Source organism: Mesoplodon bidens (assembly GCF_964165515.1).
Source record: "Mesoplodon bidens genome assembly, chromosome: 8".
Lineage (NCBI taxonomy): Eukaryota > Metazoa > Chordata > Mammalia > Artiodactyla > Ziphiidae > Mesoplodon > Mesoplodon bidens.
In genome coordinates this window covers 109,336,966-109,354,869 of record NC_138165.1, presented here as the reverse complement: position 1 = coordinate 109,354,869, position 17,904 = coordinate 109,336,966, and the positions used below count along the sequence as shown (strand labels likewise).

At 45.1% G+C, this 17,904-nt stretch overlaps 1 protein-coding gene across 5 annotated transcripts in view; it reads right to left on the bottom strand.

The window, feature by feature from the left end:
* The window catches only part of AGAP1 (ArfGAP with GTPase domain, ankyrin repeat and PH domain 1), a 566,346-nt gene that overhangs the window by 113,932 nt on the left and 434,510 nt on the right, over nt 1-17,904 (bottom strand). For 4 of the 5 annotated variants that reach the window (XM_081243347.1, XM_081243348.1, XM_081243349.1 and 1 more), the window contains one exon: nt 13,431-13,592. The exons of the other annotated variant lie outside the window; for it this stretch is intronic. In XM_081243347.1, coding sequence (XP_081099473.1) covers nt 13,431-13,592 — 162 coding nt within the window. The remainder of the gene's footprint in view (nt 1-13,430; nt 13,593-17,904) is intronic. 5 annotated transcript variants of the gene reach the window in all.

The following is a 17,904-nucleotide window of genomic DNA, read 5'->3' as shown; positions in this document are numbered from 1 at the left end:
TTTTTTTTTTTTTTTTTTGCGGGCCTCTCACTGTCGTGGCCTCTCCCGTTGCGGAGCACAGGCTCCGGACGCGCAGGCTCAGCGGCCATGGCTCACGGGACCAGCCGCTCCGCGGCATGTGGGATCTTCCCGGACCGGGGCACGAACCCGTGTCCCCTGCATCGGCAGGCGGACTCTCAACCACTGCGCCACCAGGGAAGCCCTCATTACCTCTTTTAACGCTTTTTGCCGAGACGGAAGCTAACCGACAGAGATCTTATCTCCCCGAAGCTCGAAGCCTCCTTAGATGAATCCGGGAACCTGAACGCAGTGGCCCCGTAACTGAATCTGTCCTCCATGCTCAACACGTGTGCTCGGCGGCCAGTGCCATGAAATACCTTCAATATTCTCAAACATGCTATCATCAAACAGAAATCAGACGGAAACAAGGGAAGCCTAAAAACTGACTAGGAGTTCGGATGCTCTAAATGGCTAATACGTCCATTTTTCGCCTGAAACCCTCTCCAAATGCAGTTTTGCTATTAGGCAAAACCCAAAGAAAGGTAATCAATTCCGACTAAAAAGCACTTATCCTGGGAGGATGGCGTGCACAGCACTTCAAACCCCTGGCTGCCTGCCAAAATCCAGACAAGAGCCATCTATGTTTCTGACTAGGCGAGGAGCACAGGGGCCATGCATAATTGACTAGAAGATGGGCTAGAACTGTGGCCAATCAGTGTGTGATCAAAAACGCGTGGAATATTCAGCACCACTTGATTACATGGAGGCTCGTCCTCTCACTCTCCTCATGAAATCTCTTCAAGGTCCAGAGTACTGTAATAAGATCATTACTGTCAAGCGGTATGAATCGCAGGCAATGAGTCTTGGGATAGGAAGTCATACTTCACAAGCTCCCCTGGTCTCTCTCTCTCTCTCTCTTTTTTTTTTTTTTTTTGTATTTTACTGCATGCAGAGGCAGCAAGGCAACGAGGTGGCAGATAATGATCACATCACTGTGTGGCAACTAGAAAGGCACTTTTAAGAAAAAGCAGAGAGACATCAGCTTAAGAGAAACTAAAACATTTTCCCTTTGCTTTTTTTCCCCCTTAAAAAAATTAAATAGAATTAAACTGTGTGCGGTAGTTGCTTTCATGAACTCTGAGATAATGTCATTGAATTTAACCATTTGAGAGATTTTCATACAGCAGCAAAGCCCATTACCCCACAGACAAATGGCCAATTTTCTCCATGTCCCAAGTACAAAAGAAGCCTCGTTAGGTTGTGTGTGTATCTCAGTGGCGATGCCTGAAGTTTGCACCGTACCTGCTTCTTTCGTTGGTGATGACACCCTGGGTTTAATACCTGGGGCCTGTTATATGTCTGAGATGAGAAAGGGGTGGAGTTGAAAGGCAGGGGCGCATTAGCAAAGATTCCTAAATAAACGCACCAAGTTGATCTCGAGCCACACCCACTCTAGAGCGTCAATCATGCATTGAAGTAAAATGAGAGCACGCGCGGTGATCACACCTGGCAACAAGGTGCGGCAGACATCTGATCATATACTTAAATCAGCAAAGCAGGATTCCGGTGAATGACGGGGAGCTTAATCAAGAGCTCCCCTCCTCTCTCCAACTGTCCTGAAAAATGCTCACTCCCCTTGTCCCAAAACCCACAAAGGATATCATCCTCACAACGAACTTAAAAGCTGGGCTCACTGCATCTGAGTTAAGGGCTCACTGCATCTGAGTTAAACATCCCTAAGTTCAAAAAAGTTAAGTGATGTTCCCCGCCTGTTCTCTAATCCTGCATTTTCTAATTGTCTGCAGAGTAGCTGAAGCAGTGATCCTCATCCTTTGTGGAATGTACAACACACACACACACACACACACACACACACGAGAAAAGCAATATTGTTTGTAAAGAAGCCACGTCACAACAAGGGTCCTGAGAAAAGAGGCTGAGATCAAAACTAGTAAAGGAATCACTGCTTCCGAGTTCTTAAGGGCAATGGTGGGGGGTGATGGGCACGCAGCCCCCCACCAGCTGTGACAAGGAAAAGCAGCGCCAGGAGCCACAGGGCTGAACTGCGACCTGCAGAAGAGGTTCCTCTTCACACCCAAGCCGCTGACGGCCTTTCCAGGTGGACAGCACAGGTACAAGGCAAGCCACACAGACTTCCAAGTCCTAGAGGCCTGATGTAGACCCCAAATTCACACTCACTTGCCCATCTCTGGCAAATTACTTAACGTCACCGAACCTTTGTCCTCATTTGTGAAAACAGAGATAACACCACCTCCCTGCCGGACACTATGGGTTGTATGAAGGATGTAATGAGGTAACACCTGTCTAAGAGCAGGCACTGAATCCTGGCTTCCTTCTTTGATGCTTAAAGACCTATTCTAACAAGGGAGGCAAGACCCCGGGGAGGGAGGGGGCAGTGAACAGAACAGGCGTGATCTGCAGTGACCACATCCATGAAGCCCACAGATAGGAACAGAAAGTTATAAGGCTTTGTGGACCGAATGTTCGTGTCCTCCCAAAGTTCATCCGTTGAAGCCCTAACCCCCATGTGATGACACCTGGAGATGAGGACTTTGGGAGATAATTAGGGTTGGATGAAGTCGTGAGGGTGGGGCCCATAGGATGTGGTTAGTGGCCTTATAAGACAGAGAGAGAGAGAGAGAGAGAGAGAGAGCTCTTTGTGCACTGAGGCCCCTCCGGGACCTTGGTCTGAGCAGATCACATCACACCCTGGGTCTCAGTTTCATAGCTCAATGAAGTGCCATCCAAAGACTCTGACAGCTCCACCATTTTGAGAACATCAAGAAAATGACTTTGAGAGATTATCTTGGAATCCCCTAAAAGTCAGCTGACTCGGGGTCTCCGCCGCCAGGCAGAATTCCAGCCCCAGGATGCCTGGGGAGAAATGCCTGTCCTGAGTCCTCCTGATGGACATTGGAGGCTGTGGGTGGTTCATGCAGAAAAAGCAGCTCTAAGTTTAGGGCCAATAAAAGGAACTGGGGTCAGCCGCAGATCTGTACTTGTAGACAGCAAGCTTGAGAGCAGTTTGCATCTTTCAAAGGCGAGTCCACTCTTACGTACAGAAGGAGGCTGAGTATGTCTTGTTGCATCAGAAGTGTCTGCAGGGCCCTGGAGCTCCAAGCCACCTTATACCCAGATTTATCATGTGTTCACTTTTCATATTTTTTCCCTTTTTTGGAATAGCAGATATTTCATTCTGGAGCCTCCAACACCCAGGGTGCTGGGTCAAGGTCCCTTGGGCTCCCTGCACAGGCTGCTCAGGTGGCCACGGCTTATTTAGAGATCTGCTTTCTCCACCAGACAGTGGGCATGCTGAAGGCAGGGGCCACGTCAGTCACTTTTCCATCCAGTCCCAGGCATAGCTCTTGGCCTGCAGTAGGTGATTAATGCACTTTCACGGAACTGAATCTAACTCTTTAGTTTGCGTGTACTTAAAAAAAGGGACCAAAAAATCCTTCTCTTGTTGTCAGCTCATCATGATGGGAATCCTCTGTTCTGGCTTCTCCTACTGTGATCAACTCATCTTTGTTTATTTCCGACCCACAGACTTCCACAAAGGATCTGTGAGCACTGACAGCTTGTGTGTGTTTGTGTCAGAAGGACTGTACCCTGCAGGATGGCTTTTGAGTCAACTGTGCCCCGTCTAGGTTGTCAATGTCTAGAGTAAACCCAGATCGACTCAATTTTAGCAAGTTCATTCTTGTGGAAGCTGGAGTTACAACCTGAGAACTCTCTTTGGAAAAATGATCTGGTTTGTGGGGAGTAGGCAAGTCCATCAGAATATCCAGTGTCTCCTATCACTTCCGCCTCAAGGGCGAAGAAACCCAGCCAACCTGGCTCCTCATCAAAGTTGCTGCATTTTAGGAATATCATCCAGGAAGATGTTCTAGTTCTTGGTTTTTCCCATTTGCTCTAATTAACTGCTCAGCTTATTGATTTAGAGGCACGTACCAACTAGTGTACTAACAAGGAAGTTCAATTAAGAAGTCCTTACTGTTAGAAGAAATTACTGTGGATTATGGAATTTTGATGGAATGGATGATGGAGACTTCTGATTTTCTTTCCTTTCACTGAAGGTAGCTGCCAAAATTGTAACAAGGGGTAGATAAGGAGTGCTGCTGAAATGTTCACAAATAGGAGATCCAAGAGTGACCCACAAGAGTCACACCTGACAGCTTTCATAATCTCCCCTAGCTTTCCCCTCTAGACACCTCCAAATAATACAAAATCACACGAATCACACGAGAAAGCCCCCGTGGACAAGAAGCAAGCCATGGTGGTAGCTCCTTGGCCATCATGGGTTTCTTGCCAGTCATGTGTGCACCATCGCACCTAACATGGAGTAACCAGCATGTTAACTGTGCCCAAAGAGAGAGGAAAGGTGAGAACATCCTGGTGATAAGACACTTAAATAACAAAACTGCCCTCCCAATCGTGCTGTGCAAAATCCCCAAATTACCACTGATGCCCCAAACTGCCCAACCCTCAACATGACTCAATGGTCACAGGTGAACCCGAGCTTTGATACACCTGTAGACTGCTTTCTTGTAAAAATGAGTACGCAGGGGGCTTCCCTGGTGGCACAGTGGTTGAGAATCCACCTGCCAATGCAGGGGGACACGGGTTCAAGCCCTGGTCCAGGAAGATCCCACATGCCGTGGAGCAACTAAGCCCGTGAGCCACAACTACTGAGCCTGTGCTCCAGAGCCCACGAGCCACAACTACTGAGCCCGCGTGCTGCAACTACTGAAGCCCGCGCTCCTAGAGCCTGTGCTCTGCAACAAGAGAAGCCACCACAATGAGAAGCTCGCGAACCACAAGGAAGAGTAGCCCCTGCTCGCCGCAATTAGAGAAAGCCGACGTGCAGCAACGAAGACCCAACTCAGCCAAAAATAAATAAATAAATTTATTAAAAAAGAAAAAAAAGAGTATGCAGGGAAAATGTTATACAATGCTCCTGCGTAATAACTCTTATTTCCTCTCCAAAGTCTTCCAAAATATCAACTAATTAATAAAAATTTTTTCAGAAGATAAAAGGTAACTGATCAATTAAAGCAACATCTGTTTTCTTAGCATCTAAGTGAAAACAAAACTTTGTTTTGTGACTAATTCAATCACTACCACTGGTGTTTCAGGTTGTTGTAAATAGAAGACATTTAATGAAAGAGTGATGCTTTTTGTGGCATTTTATTAAATAAGATAACCATTACGTATTAAATCTGCAGAATCTACAATTAAGTTCTACAACATGTTAGCTTTCCCTAACTTTTACAACTCAATGCTGTGCTGTCTTTCTTCTGGACCACCCATGCCTCTCTTAAATATTCTGCCTGAAATCCTAGGTACAGTCTCTGGTGCAAGTCTTATTCCCATATTAAGGCTATGAATGCCTTGGGGTGAGAGAGAAACTGAGTTTTATTTCTCTTGTCTCCCATGGAGCCAAACACACAGTGCTTCCTCTGTGCTTGTTGCTTAATATTTGATGAAAGAATAAAATGATTCACAAGGTCAGGTTCTTCTCTGAAAGAACGAAGGAAAACTAAGTCCTGTCTGGCCTCTGCAACTTGAAGTTAATGAAATTTGTAAACATGTTGGAGATCTCACCTCTGATGGTTTAGTGGGTACAGCTGTGATGGGCAATTTTTCTACTGTAATGGACAGAGGCCAGTTGTGACTTTTTCTCTACAGGATAGTATTTCAATATCTATCCAGGATCAACCATACAATGAGTCTATAAAGACCCAGAATGAACAACGAGGGCGTGGAGATGAGAAGGATAAAATAAATTTCCTTCTGAGACCTTTAGTAAAAAGCACCATGAACCCAAGGGGACCAAAAAAAAAAAAAAAACCTCACCAAAAACAAACAAGAAATACCCAACAACAACAACAGGATTTCTGCATACCCTCTTGTATAATCAGACTGGGTAAATCCAGACTGGCCCTGCATTTTTAAAGAAAGATCTTTGCTATACAACTTCTAGATGTGATGATCCATATAAAAGTCAGTGTCTTTACATGGAATCTGAGAAATATCAAGGAAGCCACTCTGCCTGCCCCACTCCTATATTCAAAAGCCGCTCCACACACCTCAAAGACTTGCTTTTTGCCTGGTGGAAAGAGTTTGAGGCAGAGAATCAAGAGACCGTTCTGTCACCTACCAGCAACCTGACCCTGGACAAGAAAGCCACTTAACCTCTCTCTACTTCTGCCTTCTCACTGGGGAAACAGGAAAATTAACACTTGATGCAAACTTGCATGAATGTTATAAAACTAACGAGAACCACCAGATTGGGGAACCACAGAACTGGGACCGCAGAGACCACGGGTACATTTCAGCCACAATCATCTCACTCCTGAACCCTGGATAAGAAGATACCCAGAAAGGAGGGTGATTCAAAGGCAATGCCAAAAGACAGCAAGTCATTAAAGATCTGCAAAATCCCCACTACCCAAGAGCTTTCCAGGCACACACCCTTCAACTTGGCTCTGGCCATGAACCCAGGGCCCCTGGGGCTAGCATCCTTCTAGAACCCGGATTCCACTACAGTGGCCCAACCAGTGCTGGACTTGCTACAGGGGACCAGGAACCTTGCCTCTCAGGGCAGCCCCAGCTCTTACAAAGTTTTCCTTTTAGTATCTGAACCAAAATCCACCTCCTTGAAACTTCCACCCATTGGTCCCAATGAAACCCATGAGGGCCACCCAGGATGATTTGGGACTCTCTTTCCATGGTTTGAACACAGTTAGGACGCCCCCATGCCTCTTGTGCTGTGTCACCATCTTCCTTACCGACACGTGGACTGACTTCTGTTGATCTACAATCATCACAGAGATCAGCACCCAGATCTGAACATACCCATTTTCTTAAATATAACTAATAATTCTGAGCAAATCAAATCCAATTTAAAATCAAGACTGTCACTGATATTTTAATATCCATTGTTCCCAATGGTCTATTAAATAAGAATACAAGTAGTATTCGGGATACAGAAGTTTTGTTAAAAAAGGTTAATACCACCTTCACATTTTTAATGGTAAGGCTGGAGGATGCTGGTTTCTAAGAAGCTTACCCTCAAAGTTAAACTCAACGGTGAAGTGCCCTATTTCTGACGTTCTTAATGAACAGTCGTTTACCCAGATAAAAACATCACAGAGGTGCATATCATTACAAACAGGGCCACAGAATTTGAAAAACTCTCACATGTTTTTAGAGACTCTATGTATGGAAAGAACAGATCTAAACCTGGGGGAGCCTCCAGGTAGGTAGATAGGGGGCCAGATGCCCGGTGATGCAGAATGTGCTGGAGAAGTACATAGGGTCCTCCAGCAGTTAGCATGGCAGCCCTTCACCTGCCCGAAGACACACTTCAGGTCTCAGTCCTGGGCTAGGCACACACCCACCTGTCTGAGGCACTTCTGCTTTAAATGACATACGTCACCCACACTAGCTTGTACCTCTCAATTCTTCCACACTTACCTAAGGAGGGGGCTGGAATACTTTACAATACTGACTCTTTAAATGATAGTAATACTTATATATGAGCCCAGTGACCATGTTGGAACTCAAAATACTCATAAAGGAATTCTTCAGTTATAGTTTCTACTCCTATAATTCACTAGACTCATTCCATTCATTTAATTTTAATTTTTTAATTTATTTTTTTATACAGCAGGTTCTTATTAGTCATCCATTTTATACCCATCAGTGTATACATGTCAGTCCCAATCTCCCAATTCATCCCACCACCACCAAACCCTGCCCCCCTGTGGCTTTCCCCTCTTGGTGTCCATACGTTTGTTCTCTACATCTGTGTCTCAGTTTCTGCTCTGCAAACCGGTTCATCTGTACCATTTTTCTAGGTTCCACATATATAAGTTAACATACGATATTTGTTTTTCTCTTTTTGACTTACTTCACTCTGTATGACAGTCTCTAGATCCATCCATGTCTCAACAAATGACCCAATTTCATTCCCTCTTATGGCTGAGTAATATTCCATCGTATATATGTACCACATCTTTTTTTTATCCATTCATCTGTCGATGGGCATTTAGGTTGCTTCCATGACCTGGCTACTGTAAATAGTGGTGCCATGAACGTTGGGGTGCATGTGTCTTTTTGAATTATGGTTTTCTCTGGGTATATGCCCAGTCATGGGATTGCCGGGTCATACAGTAATTCTATTTTTAGATTTTTAAGGAATCTCCATACTGTTCTCCATAGTGGCTGTTTCAATTTACATTCCCACCAATAGTGCAAGAGGGTTCCCTTTTCTCCTCACCCTCTCCAGCATTCGTTGTTTGTAGATTTTCTGATGATGCCCATTCTAACTGGTGTGAAGTGATACCTCATTGTAGTTTTGATTTGCATTTCTCTAATAATTAGCGATGTTGAGCAGCTTTTCATGTACTTCTTGGCCATCTGTATGTCTTCTTTGGAGAAATGTCTATTTAGGTCTTCTGCCCATTTTTGGATTGTTTTTTTTGTTTTTTTAATATTGAGCTGCATGAGCTGTTTATATATTTTGGAGATTAATCCTTTGTCCGTTGATTCATTTGTAAATAATTTCTCCCACTCTGAGAGTTGTCTTTTCATCTTGTTTATGGTTTCCTTTGCTGTGCAAAAGCTTTGAAGTTTCATTAGGTCCCATTTGTTTGTTTTTGTTTTTATTTCCATTACACTAGGAGGTGGATCAAAAAAGATCTTGCTGTGATTTATGTCAAAGAGTGTTCTTCCTATGTTTTCCTCTAAGAGTTTTATACTGTCCAGTCTTTAGGTCTCTAATCCATTTTGAGTTTATTTTTGTGTATGGTGTTAGGGAGTGTTCTAATTTCATTCTTTTACATGTAGCTGTCCAGTTTTCCCAGCACCACTTATTGAAGAGATTGTCTTTTCTCCATTGTATATCCTTGCCTCCTTTGTCATAGATTAGTTGACCAGAGGTGCATGGGTTTATCTCTGGGCTTTCTATCTTGTTCCATTGATCTATGTTTCTGCTTTTGTGCCAGTACCATATTGTCTTGATTACTGTAGCTTTGTAGTATAGTCTGAAGTCAGGAAGTCTGATTCCTCCAGCTCTGTTTTTTTCCCTCAAGACTGCTTTGGCTATTCAGGGTCTTTTGTGTCTCCATGTTTTTTGTGTCTCCAAATTTTAAGATTTTTTGTTCTAGTTCCATAAAAAATGCCATTGGTAATTTGATAGGGATTGCATTGAATCTGTAGATTGCTTTGGGTAGTATAGTCATTTTCACAATATTGATTCTTCCAATCCAAGAACATGGTATATCTCTCCATGTGTTTGTATCATCTTTAATTTCTTTCATCAGTGTCATAGTTTTCTGCATACAGGTCTTTTGTCCATTCATTTTAAATTGTAAGTATAAGAAAATGATTGTTCTTAATTTAGCTGACAGCATTTTCTTTTTAAAAAAATTTATTTATTTATTTATTTATTTATTTATTTATTTATGGCTGCGTTGGGTCTTCGTTGCTGCACATGGGCTTTCTCTAGTTGTGGAGGCTACTCTTTGTTGTGGCGCATGGGCTTCTCATTCTGGTGGCTTCTCTTGTTTCAGAGCACAGGCTCTAGGCACACGGGCTTCAGTAGTTGTGGCTCGCGGGCTCTAGAGTGCAGGCTTGGTAGTTGTGGCACACAGGCTTAGTTGTTCTGCCGCATGTGGGATCTTCCTGGACCAGGGCTCGAACCTGTGTCCCCTGCATTGGCAGGCAGATTCTTAACCTCTGCGCTACCAGGGAAGTCCCAAGGGGACAGCATTTTCTACCATTCTGTGTAGAACTACTGTTCTTCTGCAGAAAAGAACTACTAAAATCAAGTCTGATGAGGGCCAGGGCAGCGAGAAATTCATGGAAGGAAGATCCTTATTTCCATCAGGAGCATCAAGTATCCCCAGGTGGACAGAGAGTTTCTGGCTTTTCAGGCAGCATAAATACTGATGATACACTTTAGCCTTTAGTTTCTGAACAAAGATGCCACAAAGGTAAGGAATATCCAGCGCTAGAACCTCTGCGCTCAGCTAAGAGCCTGGGAAGGGCGTGGGGGCTCCCTTTCGGACTTGGCTGGGGGACGGCTCAGAAGTGCATCTGGGGAGCTCCGACCCCTCCCTCGGCGGGGTTCAGGCCAGGCCCTCGGGGGCCACGGTGGACAGAGGCTTCCGGTCTACTGTGCTGATGAAAGACCAGTGGACAGACGTGCCCAGGGGCTTGTGAGAGGCACCGTGAAAGGTGTGGGCAGCACACGGCTTCCGCCAGCTCACCTCCACTTGCCCTCCAATGCCCTCAGAGGCAGGCCTCACACCCTTTGGCTTCTGGTTGGGTCTGGTCAAGGGGGTGGCGGCATGAGACCAGAGACAGGGAGGAGAGTGAGGTTAGGCGCTTCCCCTGCGCCCCCTCACCCTCTGGGTCACTGGGGTGGCACATGTCCCTCTGTTGAAGGACACAGCTACTGATGGAGACCTCCCCCAGACACCACCCTCTCTGGGTCCTCATAACCGGCCCCTCCTTTCCCCGTCACCCCACTGGGAGTCTGCACCATCCCTATAGCTCTTCCCACACCCTGCCCACCCCTCTGCAGATAGTCCCTGTGGAAAATTCCCATCAACGACCCGGTTGAGGGTGCCATGTTTTTCCCAGGACCCTGACTGAAATAGCTGAATTTTATTTTTCTTATACTCTAAAGAGATTTGAGTCTAGTCATCTGTTCCAGTGGGGTATGTCAAAAACTACACAATTCACCTACTTTATGGACACCATCTAGAGAACTTTTTGCATCTGCAATTGTGACTTTCCAGCACGAGGTCAAGCAAAAGAGAATAAACTGGTAATAACAAGTCATAGTGCTTTGCAGGAAAGAGAAATATTTTTCTACAATTAAAGTTAAACAACCCTCTAAAAATATTCAATTAGCTTTCATTTCAAGAACAGAAGGCTTAGTTTTGATGGTTCCCACAGTACACTTTGATTAATAAGAGTTGCTAAGAGTACTAAAAAATATTGTATATCATTGAATCGAAAATGATCTCAATTGAACGATGCATTCTGACTTCAGAGATGCGAAAATGTGAAGAAAAAAAAATAGTGTGCCTTGGATACAATGCAATACAGCCTGTCTCCGAAAAATGACTCATTTATAGGTCGGTAGGTAACCTTTCCTCGGGAAAAATGATATGTTTTCTTTTTACAGAGAACTTGTCTTATTTTCTGTTGGAAAGACGTCACACTGTGGCATCACAGAGACAGTCCTCTTAACTACAAAGTGAGGCCCGGCTTCCTCTCTAATCATTAGTGTTGCACTTCTGAACCCACACAACCATCACTCATCGTTCACGCCTGAGATGCTGTTGTGGTTTCTAATTTGGGTGCTTCTTTGGTGGCCGGGAGTCTGTCTTTCTGTCTGCATCACTGCCTCAGCAGTAAGGCCCTTTAATGAAAGGGTCTGTGGTTGGTTTGGGGTTGAGGATCTGACTCAGCCTCGTCATAGGCTATTGCTTGGAGCACACAGTACAACCTCAGTAACTCAGGCGGTGGAAGACGGAAACATCTCAGGCGTCCAACAAGCTTACAGTCACTTGGCAAATTTTCTGCAAACTCACTGGATGACCGGGACGCTGATTTGAAACCGAAGCCCGATTAAACACGCAACCACTACTAATTTACTTTCAGGCTGTATCTTATTCACACAGCTTTCACTATGTCAGTAGGTGGGTGGGATGATTAGAATGTGTGTGTGTAATGTAGTGACTGGTGGACTTGATCACCAGTTTCTACCAAGTGGCAGACACTTCTGAAAAAAAGTCATTGGTGGGAAACACATGACAGACACGGTAAGATATTTATCCGTGAAATGGGCATGAGGCCTTTCCATAGAGCAAATCTTACTCTTACCCTGGGTATGTGGGGCACAGGTTCCCCACCCTGCTGAGAGGCCATGCATCTTCCTGGCTTTACCTCAGTCCTTGTGTTGGTGGGGTGTGGCCATCTGTGCATGGCTGGGGGCTTTTTGCAGAAGTTGTTGGAAGGTGTCTCATCAATGCTCAGCATCTGTGGCTGATTTCTTTTCCAAAGGGGAAGGTCAGTGGTGTCTGGGTGGGTGCTTTGATCCATAATCATTATTTTTCACCACTGCTGATATAACAGAATCACCCTCATTTATCATAACAGGAGAGAATTGGTTTTTATTGGCTAAACTTGTTAGCAGGAAGCTATGGGAAGCAATCTGGTAAGAAATGTGGTGAAGAAGGGCTTTGAGACTCCTCCCTGCTGCCGTGAGAGCCCCAGCAGGTTCCGTGATGCTCTGAACCCCGGTCTCCTCATTACAAATGAAAATACCACCAACCAACTCACAGGATTATGGTAAATGACACAGAGCATAGGTACTGTAAACTCTGTTCCTTTCCTGCTAACGTACACGTTGTAGGTCTACAGGCTCATCTTTGGATATTAGGAGGAAACAGGCACTTTCTTTAACACTGAAACTTACAGTCTGAACAAAAGAGTATTCAGAAACAGTGTGGCAGAAATAGAGAAAAAGGATATCAGTTATGAGGGTATTTCCAGCGTATATGGAATCTTTGTTGAAACCAGATTCTTTTACTACTATTGGTCTCACCAATAATTATTCATGTTATACCACCATGTTTTGGAATTTTAATTTTCCTCTGAAGTATCTGTTTAACTTGTTTATTGAAATTACATTAATTTCACCTCCCATAATGTGTGTGTACGTGTGCATGCGTGTGTATCTCCACTTGCATCCACGGAATAAAAAAACATAAGTCCATCAGAAGGGGCCGCTTCTGAAAGATCACATCGGGCCATCGCTGAGAATAAAACCTGACTTCAACAAGTCAAAGGAGAAGCAAGACAAACTGTGTCAGCGGGAATACTAATGCAGCTCACAAAACAAAAAGACTGACGGACACTAATAGAAGGGGCGTTTATCATCACATGTCACTGAAAGTCAGAATCGGAGTGGCTGTCGTACTAGAGTGAAGTCTACCGGTGTCAGGGAAGATTCCTAAATTAGGAGGCGCCGATCTTTTTTGGAGGAAGACAACATGGCACAGCTCGGTTGGAGGAGACACCTTTACCCCAGGTTGCCGGGGTCAGGGAAGACCAAACCACCTGACCACATGTTATGAAGGGGACACCAGCGGTACCATCGACCAGGCAACAACTGCCAGGAGGTAAGACTGTGGTTGAACAGTCTTGAGAATCAGTGAGCAAAGAGAGGGTCCCCTAGCACCACCTAGTTAACAAAAAGCACACGCACTGACCTGCGTTATTGTGCATTTGTGGTTCTGAGGATAAATGGTTCCACAAATGAGAAAAAAATAAAAATTAATTTTCAGAAACGCGGACTCTGGCCCTGAAGTCCCGGGAGGCCTTACCGTCAGCAGTGCCTGAGAGGCCATCGGCTTTGAAGTTGCTGGTGCTTTTCTTCCTCCGATGCTTCTTTCTGTTGGCGTGAGGGGAGGGGGGCGGGTCGAGCTTGGGGCTGGTGGTGCTGGAGATGCTTGGGCTGGAGCACACGGAGTCACCGAGCCCCGTGTCTGCCACCGGACCGGAAAAGGCAAAAGAACGTAAAAGTCAACACTTAAAAAGTAGACTTCGCAAAAGTACTACAGCAACGTTCCTCCAGTGCCATATCAAGCTCTGCAAATAACACCTGGACTGGAGGCCCAGAGCATCCCGTGTTAAAGGCCATAGCGCCCCTGCAATTCAAAAGCAGGCTCTCCTTTTGGCATCATCCTTATGCTCTGGAGAATTTAAAGTTCTCTCTCTCTTTTTAGGCCAGTGCTTCTCCAACCTTTTTTTTTTTTAATTTTTATTGGAGTCTAATTGATTTTAAATGTTGTTAGTTTCTGCTGTACAGCAAAGTGAATCAGTTATACATACACATATATACACTCTTTTTTAGATTCTTTTCCCATACAGGTCATTACAGAGTACTGAGTAGAGTTCCCTGCGCTATACAGCAGGTCCTTATTAGTTATCTATTTTATATACAGTAGTGTGTATATGTCAATCTCAATCTCCCAATTTATCCCTCCTCCCTTCCCCCCCGATAACCATAGTTTGTTTTCTACATCTGTGACCCTATTTCTGTTTTGTAAATAAGCTCATTCGTACCATTTCTTTTTGAGTCCACATATAAGCAGTATAAGCAGTACACTATGATACTTCTTTCTCTGTCTTACTTATAAAGTTCTCTGTTTTGCATAATTGGAGTTCTGGAAAAGGAAAGCGGGAGGTGGGAAGCTTTTTGCTTATTTTCCTCTTCCCATAATTACTGTGATATATTGGGAATGAAGTAAAGACTCTTAGGAATACATATGAAAGTGTCATCTTAAATGGGGTTGATTCCATGTGTGCACAAGATAAAGGTATTCCTGATTCTCTGTCCTCTACCCCCAGCATTAAGTATGGCTGTACGTTAGTTTATTAGTAGTGAAAATCAGCATGCCACCTCCCTCTCTCACTGATGTCCAGCAATAGGGTTGGAAGTCCATAGTAGACCTGCCAATGTTTGATTCACAGAAGCTACTTACAAAATTTTAAAACCAGTGCACAAATGTGATCATTCACTGGAAGTGAAACTCTCAATTTATTATGTCTGTTTTTACTTTATCAGAGAGGAGAACAGAATGCCATTCAAACACCTGAAATGAACATGGAATTCAACAGAACGGAAAAGTACACAGAGAAAGTGATGGGGGAACACCATCCAAATGCCTCCAAAGTTCTAAGAATTCTGTATTTCATGATTCAGCATCTTTGTAACTCAAAAGACAGAACGTTCTGGGCGATATATTTCATTCATTCAACAAATATTTTTTGAGCACCTACTGTGGGCCAGCCACCTTTCCAGATGTATGGGATCCATCACTGAGAAAGACAGATAAAGGTTCCCGTCTGAGTGGCACCGACACAGTAGTGGGGCCACAACCCAGAGCTCATTATGAGGTGCTGAGAGCTGGAGAGGGAAAAGGAGGGCACGAAGGGTGGACGCTGGGGAGGCTGCAACGTGGCGAGGGGGAGTTGCCATTTTAAGTGACAGGGTGGGTCTCACTGAGAAGGTGACACGTGAGGCAATAGTTGAAGATGGTAAAGGCGTGAGAAGGTGAATGTGCACCTGGGGGAGGAGGAAGTTGCCAGAACCTGGCCCAAAGACCAGGTGTGCGCACCTGGTGTGTTCCAGAAGCAGAAGGGGGTGCGAGTGGCCGGGGCCAGTGAGGATGGGAGACTCACAGCAAATGGCACTGGAGAGAGGAAGGGGCTTGGCCACTGTCTAGAACCCTGGCTTTTACTCTGGGGGAAATGGGGAGCCTGGCAGGATTTTGAATAGAAGGATGACATGATTTCAAATATAAAGATACTCGAAATCAAAATGAATTTAAAATCTTTTCATTTTCTGATGTTCTAGGACATTTTATCATGTACTGAGAACTGTCAAAGGACACAGCATCTTTTTAGTTACAAATATGGTTCCAGGAATGCCCTAGGATGCAACTTCCTGGTATCCTAAGACCAGCGATCCCTTCCCATCTCTGCACGGTCGGAAGGGTCAACCTTCTTTCCATATCCCCGTCACCTGTGGAGCAAAGGCCTCTGGGAGCCTGTCCTGGGAGGGGTGTGAAGGGTCGACCCACGGCTCCTGCAGGAGAACCTGCCTCAAGGAGTCCGGGGCTCCAGGTTGCATCTTTATCCACAAAGTGGCAGTTTCTTCTGCATTCTCTTTCTAACTTCCCACCTGCTCTCCACCGAAGCCACACTCACCCTGGGTCCGATCCTTACCCCCAGGCCTGGACAGTACAGCTAACTGCAGGAGGGCTCTCTCCTACTGGCTTGCCACCTTTTAAGTTGTCCCAGTCTTCCGCAATATGAATCTTCTAAAAGTGGCCATTCTTACATACATTTTTTTTAAAATACTAGATCCTACTGAATATCAGATGAAAGCTGTAGGCATCCCAGAAAAAGAAAAAAAAAAGACTAGTCTAGTTAATACTTGTGCGCAATTTCAGAGGGCTCAGAAGCTGCCTGATGTTGCTAAGGGGTCCAGGGACCCCAAGATCACTGGCTGATCCTAAAGCAACCCTTTCACATGTTAGTCAATGCTCAAACCTTACAGTGAATATTTTTGTACATTTCAAGTATTTGCGGCCCAGGTTTCAAAAATCTTCACCCTCTGACTGCATCCTCTCTGACTCTGAAGTGTTAAGAACCCATCCTGTGCCAGGTGTGGTGAAAGGCCACGGGGAAACAATGGTCCCAATGACCCTCCAATCGCGGAGGCAGATGAGGGGCGCAGGCAGAGACAGCTGCCCTCTGCTGCAGCAGGGCTGGCGTTTCATTATTTCACTCTGTCCCTCAGGTGTCCCCTCAATTCAATCACAATGTTCATTCCCAACTACGCCTCTTAATCCTTATGTCACAATCTCTCCCGAACTAACATTTCTCATCTCTGAACCCCTACTGATCCTAAAGCTGGGGCTTCCTGCCCTTGGCCGTCTGTCCATTATCTGGATGTAGCTGGCATGGTTGTTTCCCAGGGCAGCTAAGGGTGCTCACCCCCATACTGAGCCGCCCGATGCTGGGCACGCGGTGGGTGCACCTGGGTCCCTTCCATTATCCAGCAGTTCTTTAAGGTGGGTACCAATATCTCTTTTTAAGATGCTCAGAATATATACATAAGCTATACAGTCATATAACAGGCTTCCAGATATGTGAAGTGGCTCTATTTCTGGGTTTTCTATTCTTCTCCAATAATCTTTTCATCTACCTGTGTTCTATTAGCACATGGTCCTGGACGCTATGGCGCTTTAGTCACCTTCGTACCTCATAAGGTAGGGCAAGTCCCCACACTTTCTTATTCTTCACAAGTGTCTTGGCTCTTGTTGGCTGTTTTGAGCATACAACTTTGTGTATTCATCCAAATCAATGGAAAAGATATTCAACAAGGTGAGGTCAAGACAGAGCCTTGAATCTTCACTCACCAATCCACAACCAGAAGCTTTGTTGGGTGATCACTAAGTAGGACCTGGAGACATCATACTGTCTGTGCATCCAGCTCTGACACCTTTGAACTTGCCTATAAAGAATCTATGGAACAGCCTTGTCAAACACTTTGTTGAAAGCTAGGTGGGTCCCCAACTTACAGATATGTCTGCCAATTTAAAAACAAGAAAGGGAAATCCATTTAATACTTCTTTTCCTTAATGAACTATCTCTGTTCAATTAAATCACTGTTTCCTTTTCTATACGCACACAAAGCGCAGAAGTATTACCAATCTAATTCAGAATCCTACCTGGGCTGGATTTTAAACTCACTGGTTTAGGGCTCAGCATTCAGCATTTTGGAAACCAAAATGACATGCGCCTGTTTCTAGGCATCTCCCCTCACCCCTTCCAACTGTAGGAAACTTGCCGCAAAGTAACTGACAGGGACACGGCAATCTCATTTCCAAGGTTTCTGAGTATCTTAGAATACGTGTAATTGAGGGGGAGATTCCTGACTCGCTTGAAGAAAGTAGCTAAGTGCCAATCTCAAGAAGGAACTACTTGCAAGTGATGACACCCACCTTCCCCTAAGGGACCGTCAGAGCCAAGCTCATCAGCATCCTTTACAGCCTTCCTTTTTGGGAGGGCATCCTCAACACCAGTGGTTCTATCCCCACATGGCTCCATATTTCCAGTAACCCGCTGGCTCACCACTGGGAACCCTCACCCAGCGACATCTGGCAACGTCCGGAGACATTCTTGGTTATCAGACCGAGCAGGGTCGGGGTGCCATAGGCATCGAGTGGGCACGAGCCTGAGATGCTGAAAAACACCCTACAACACACAGGACAGCCCTGCCGCAGA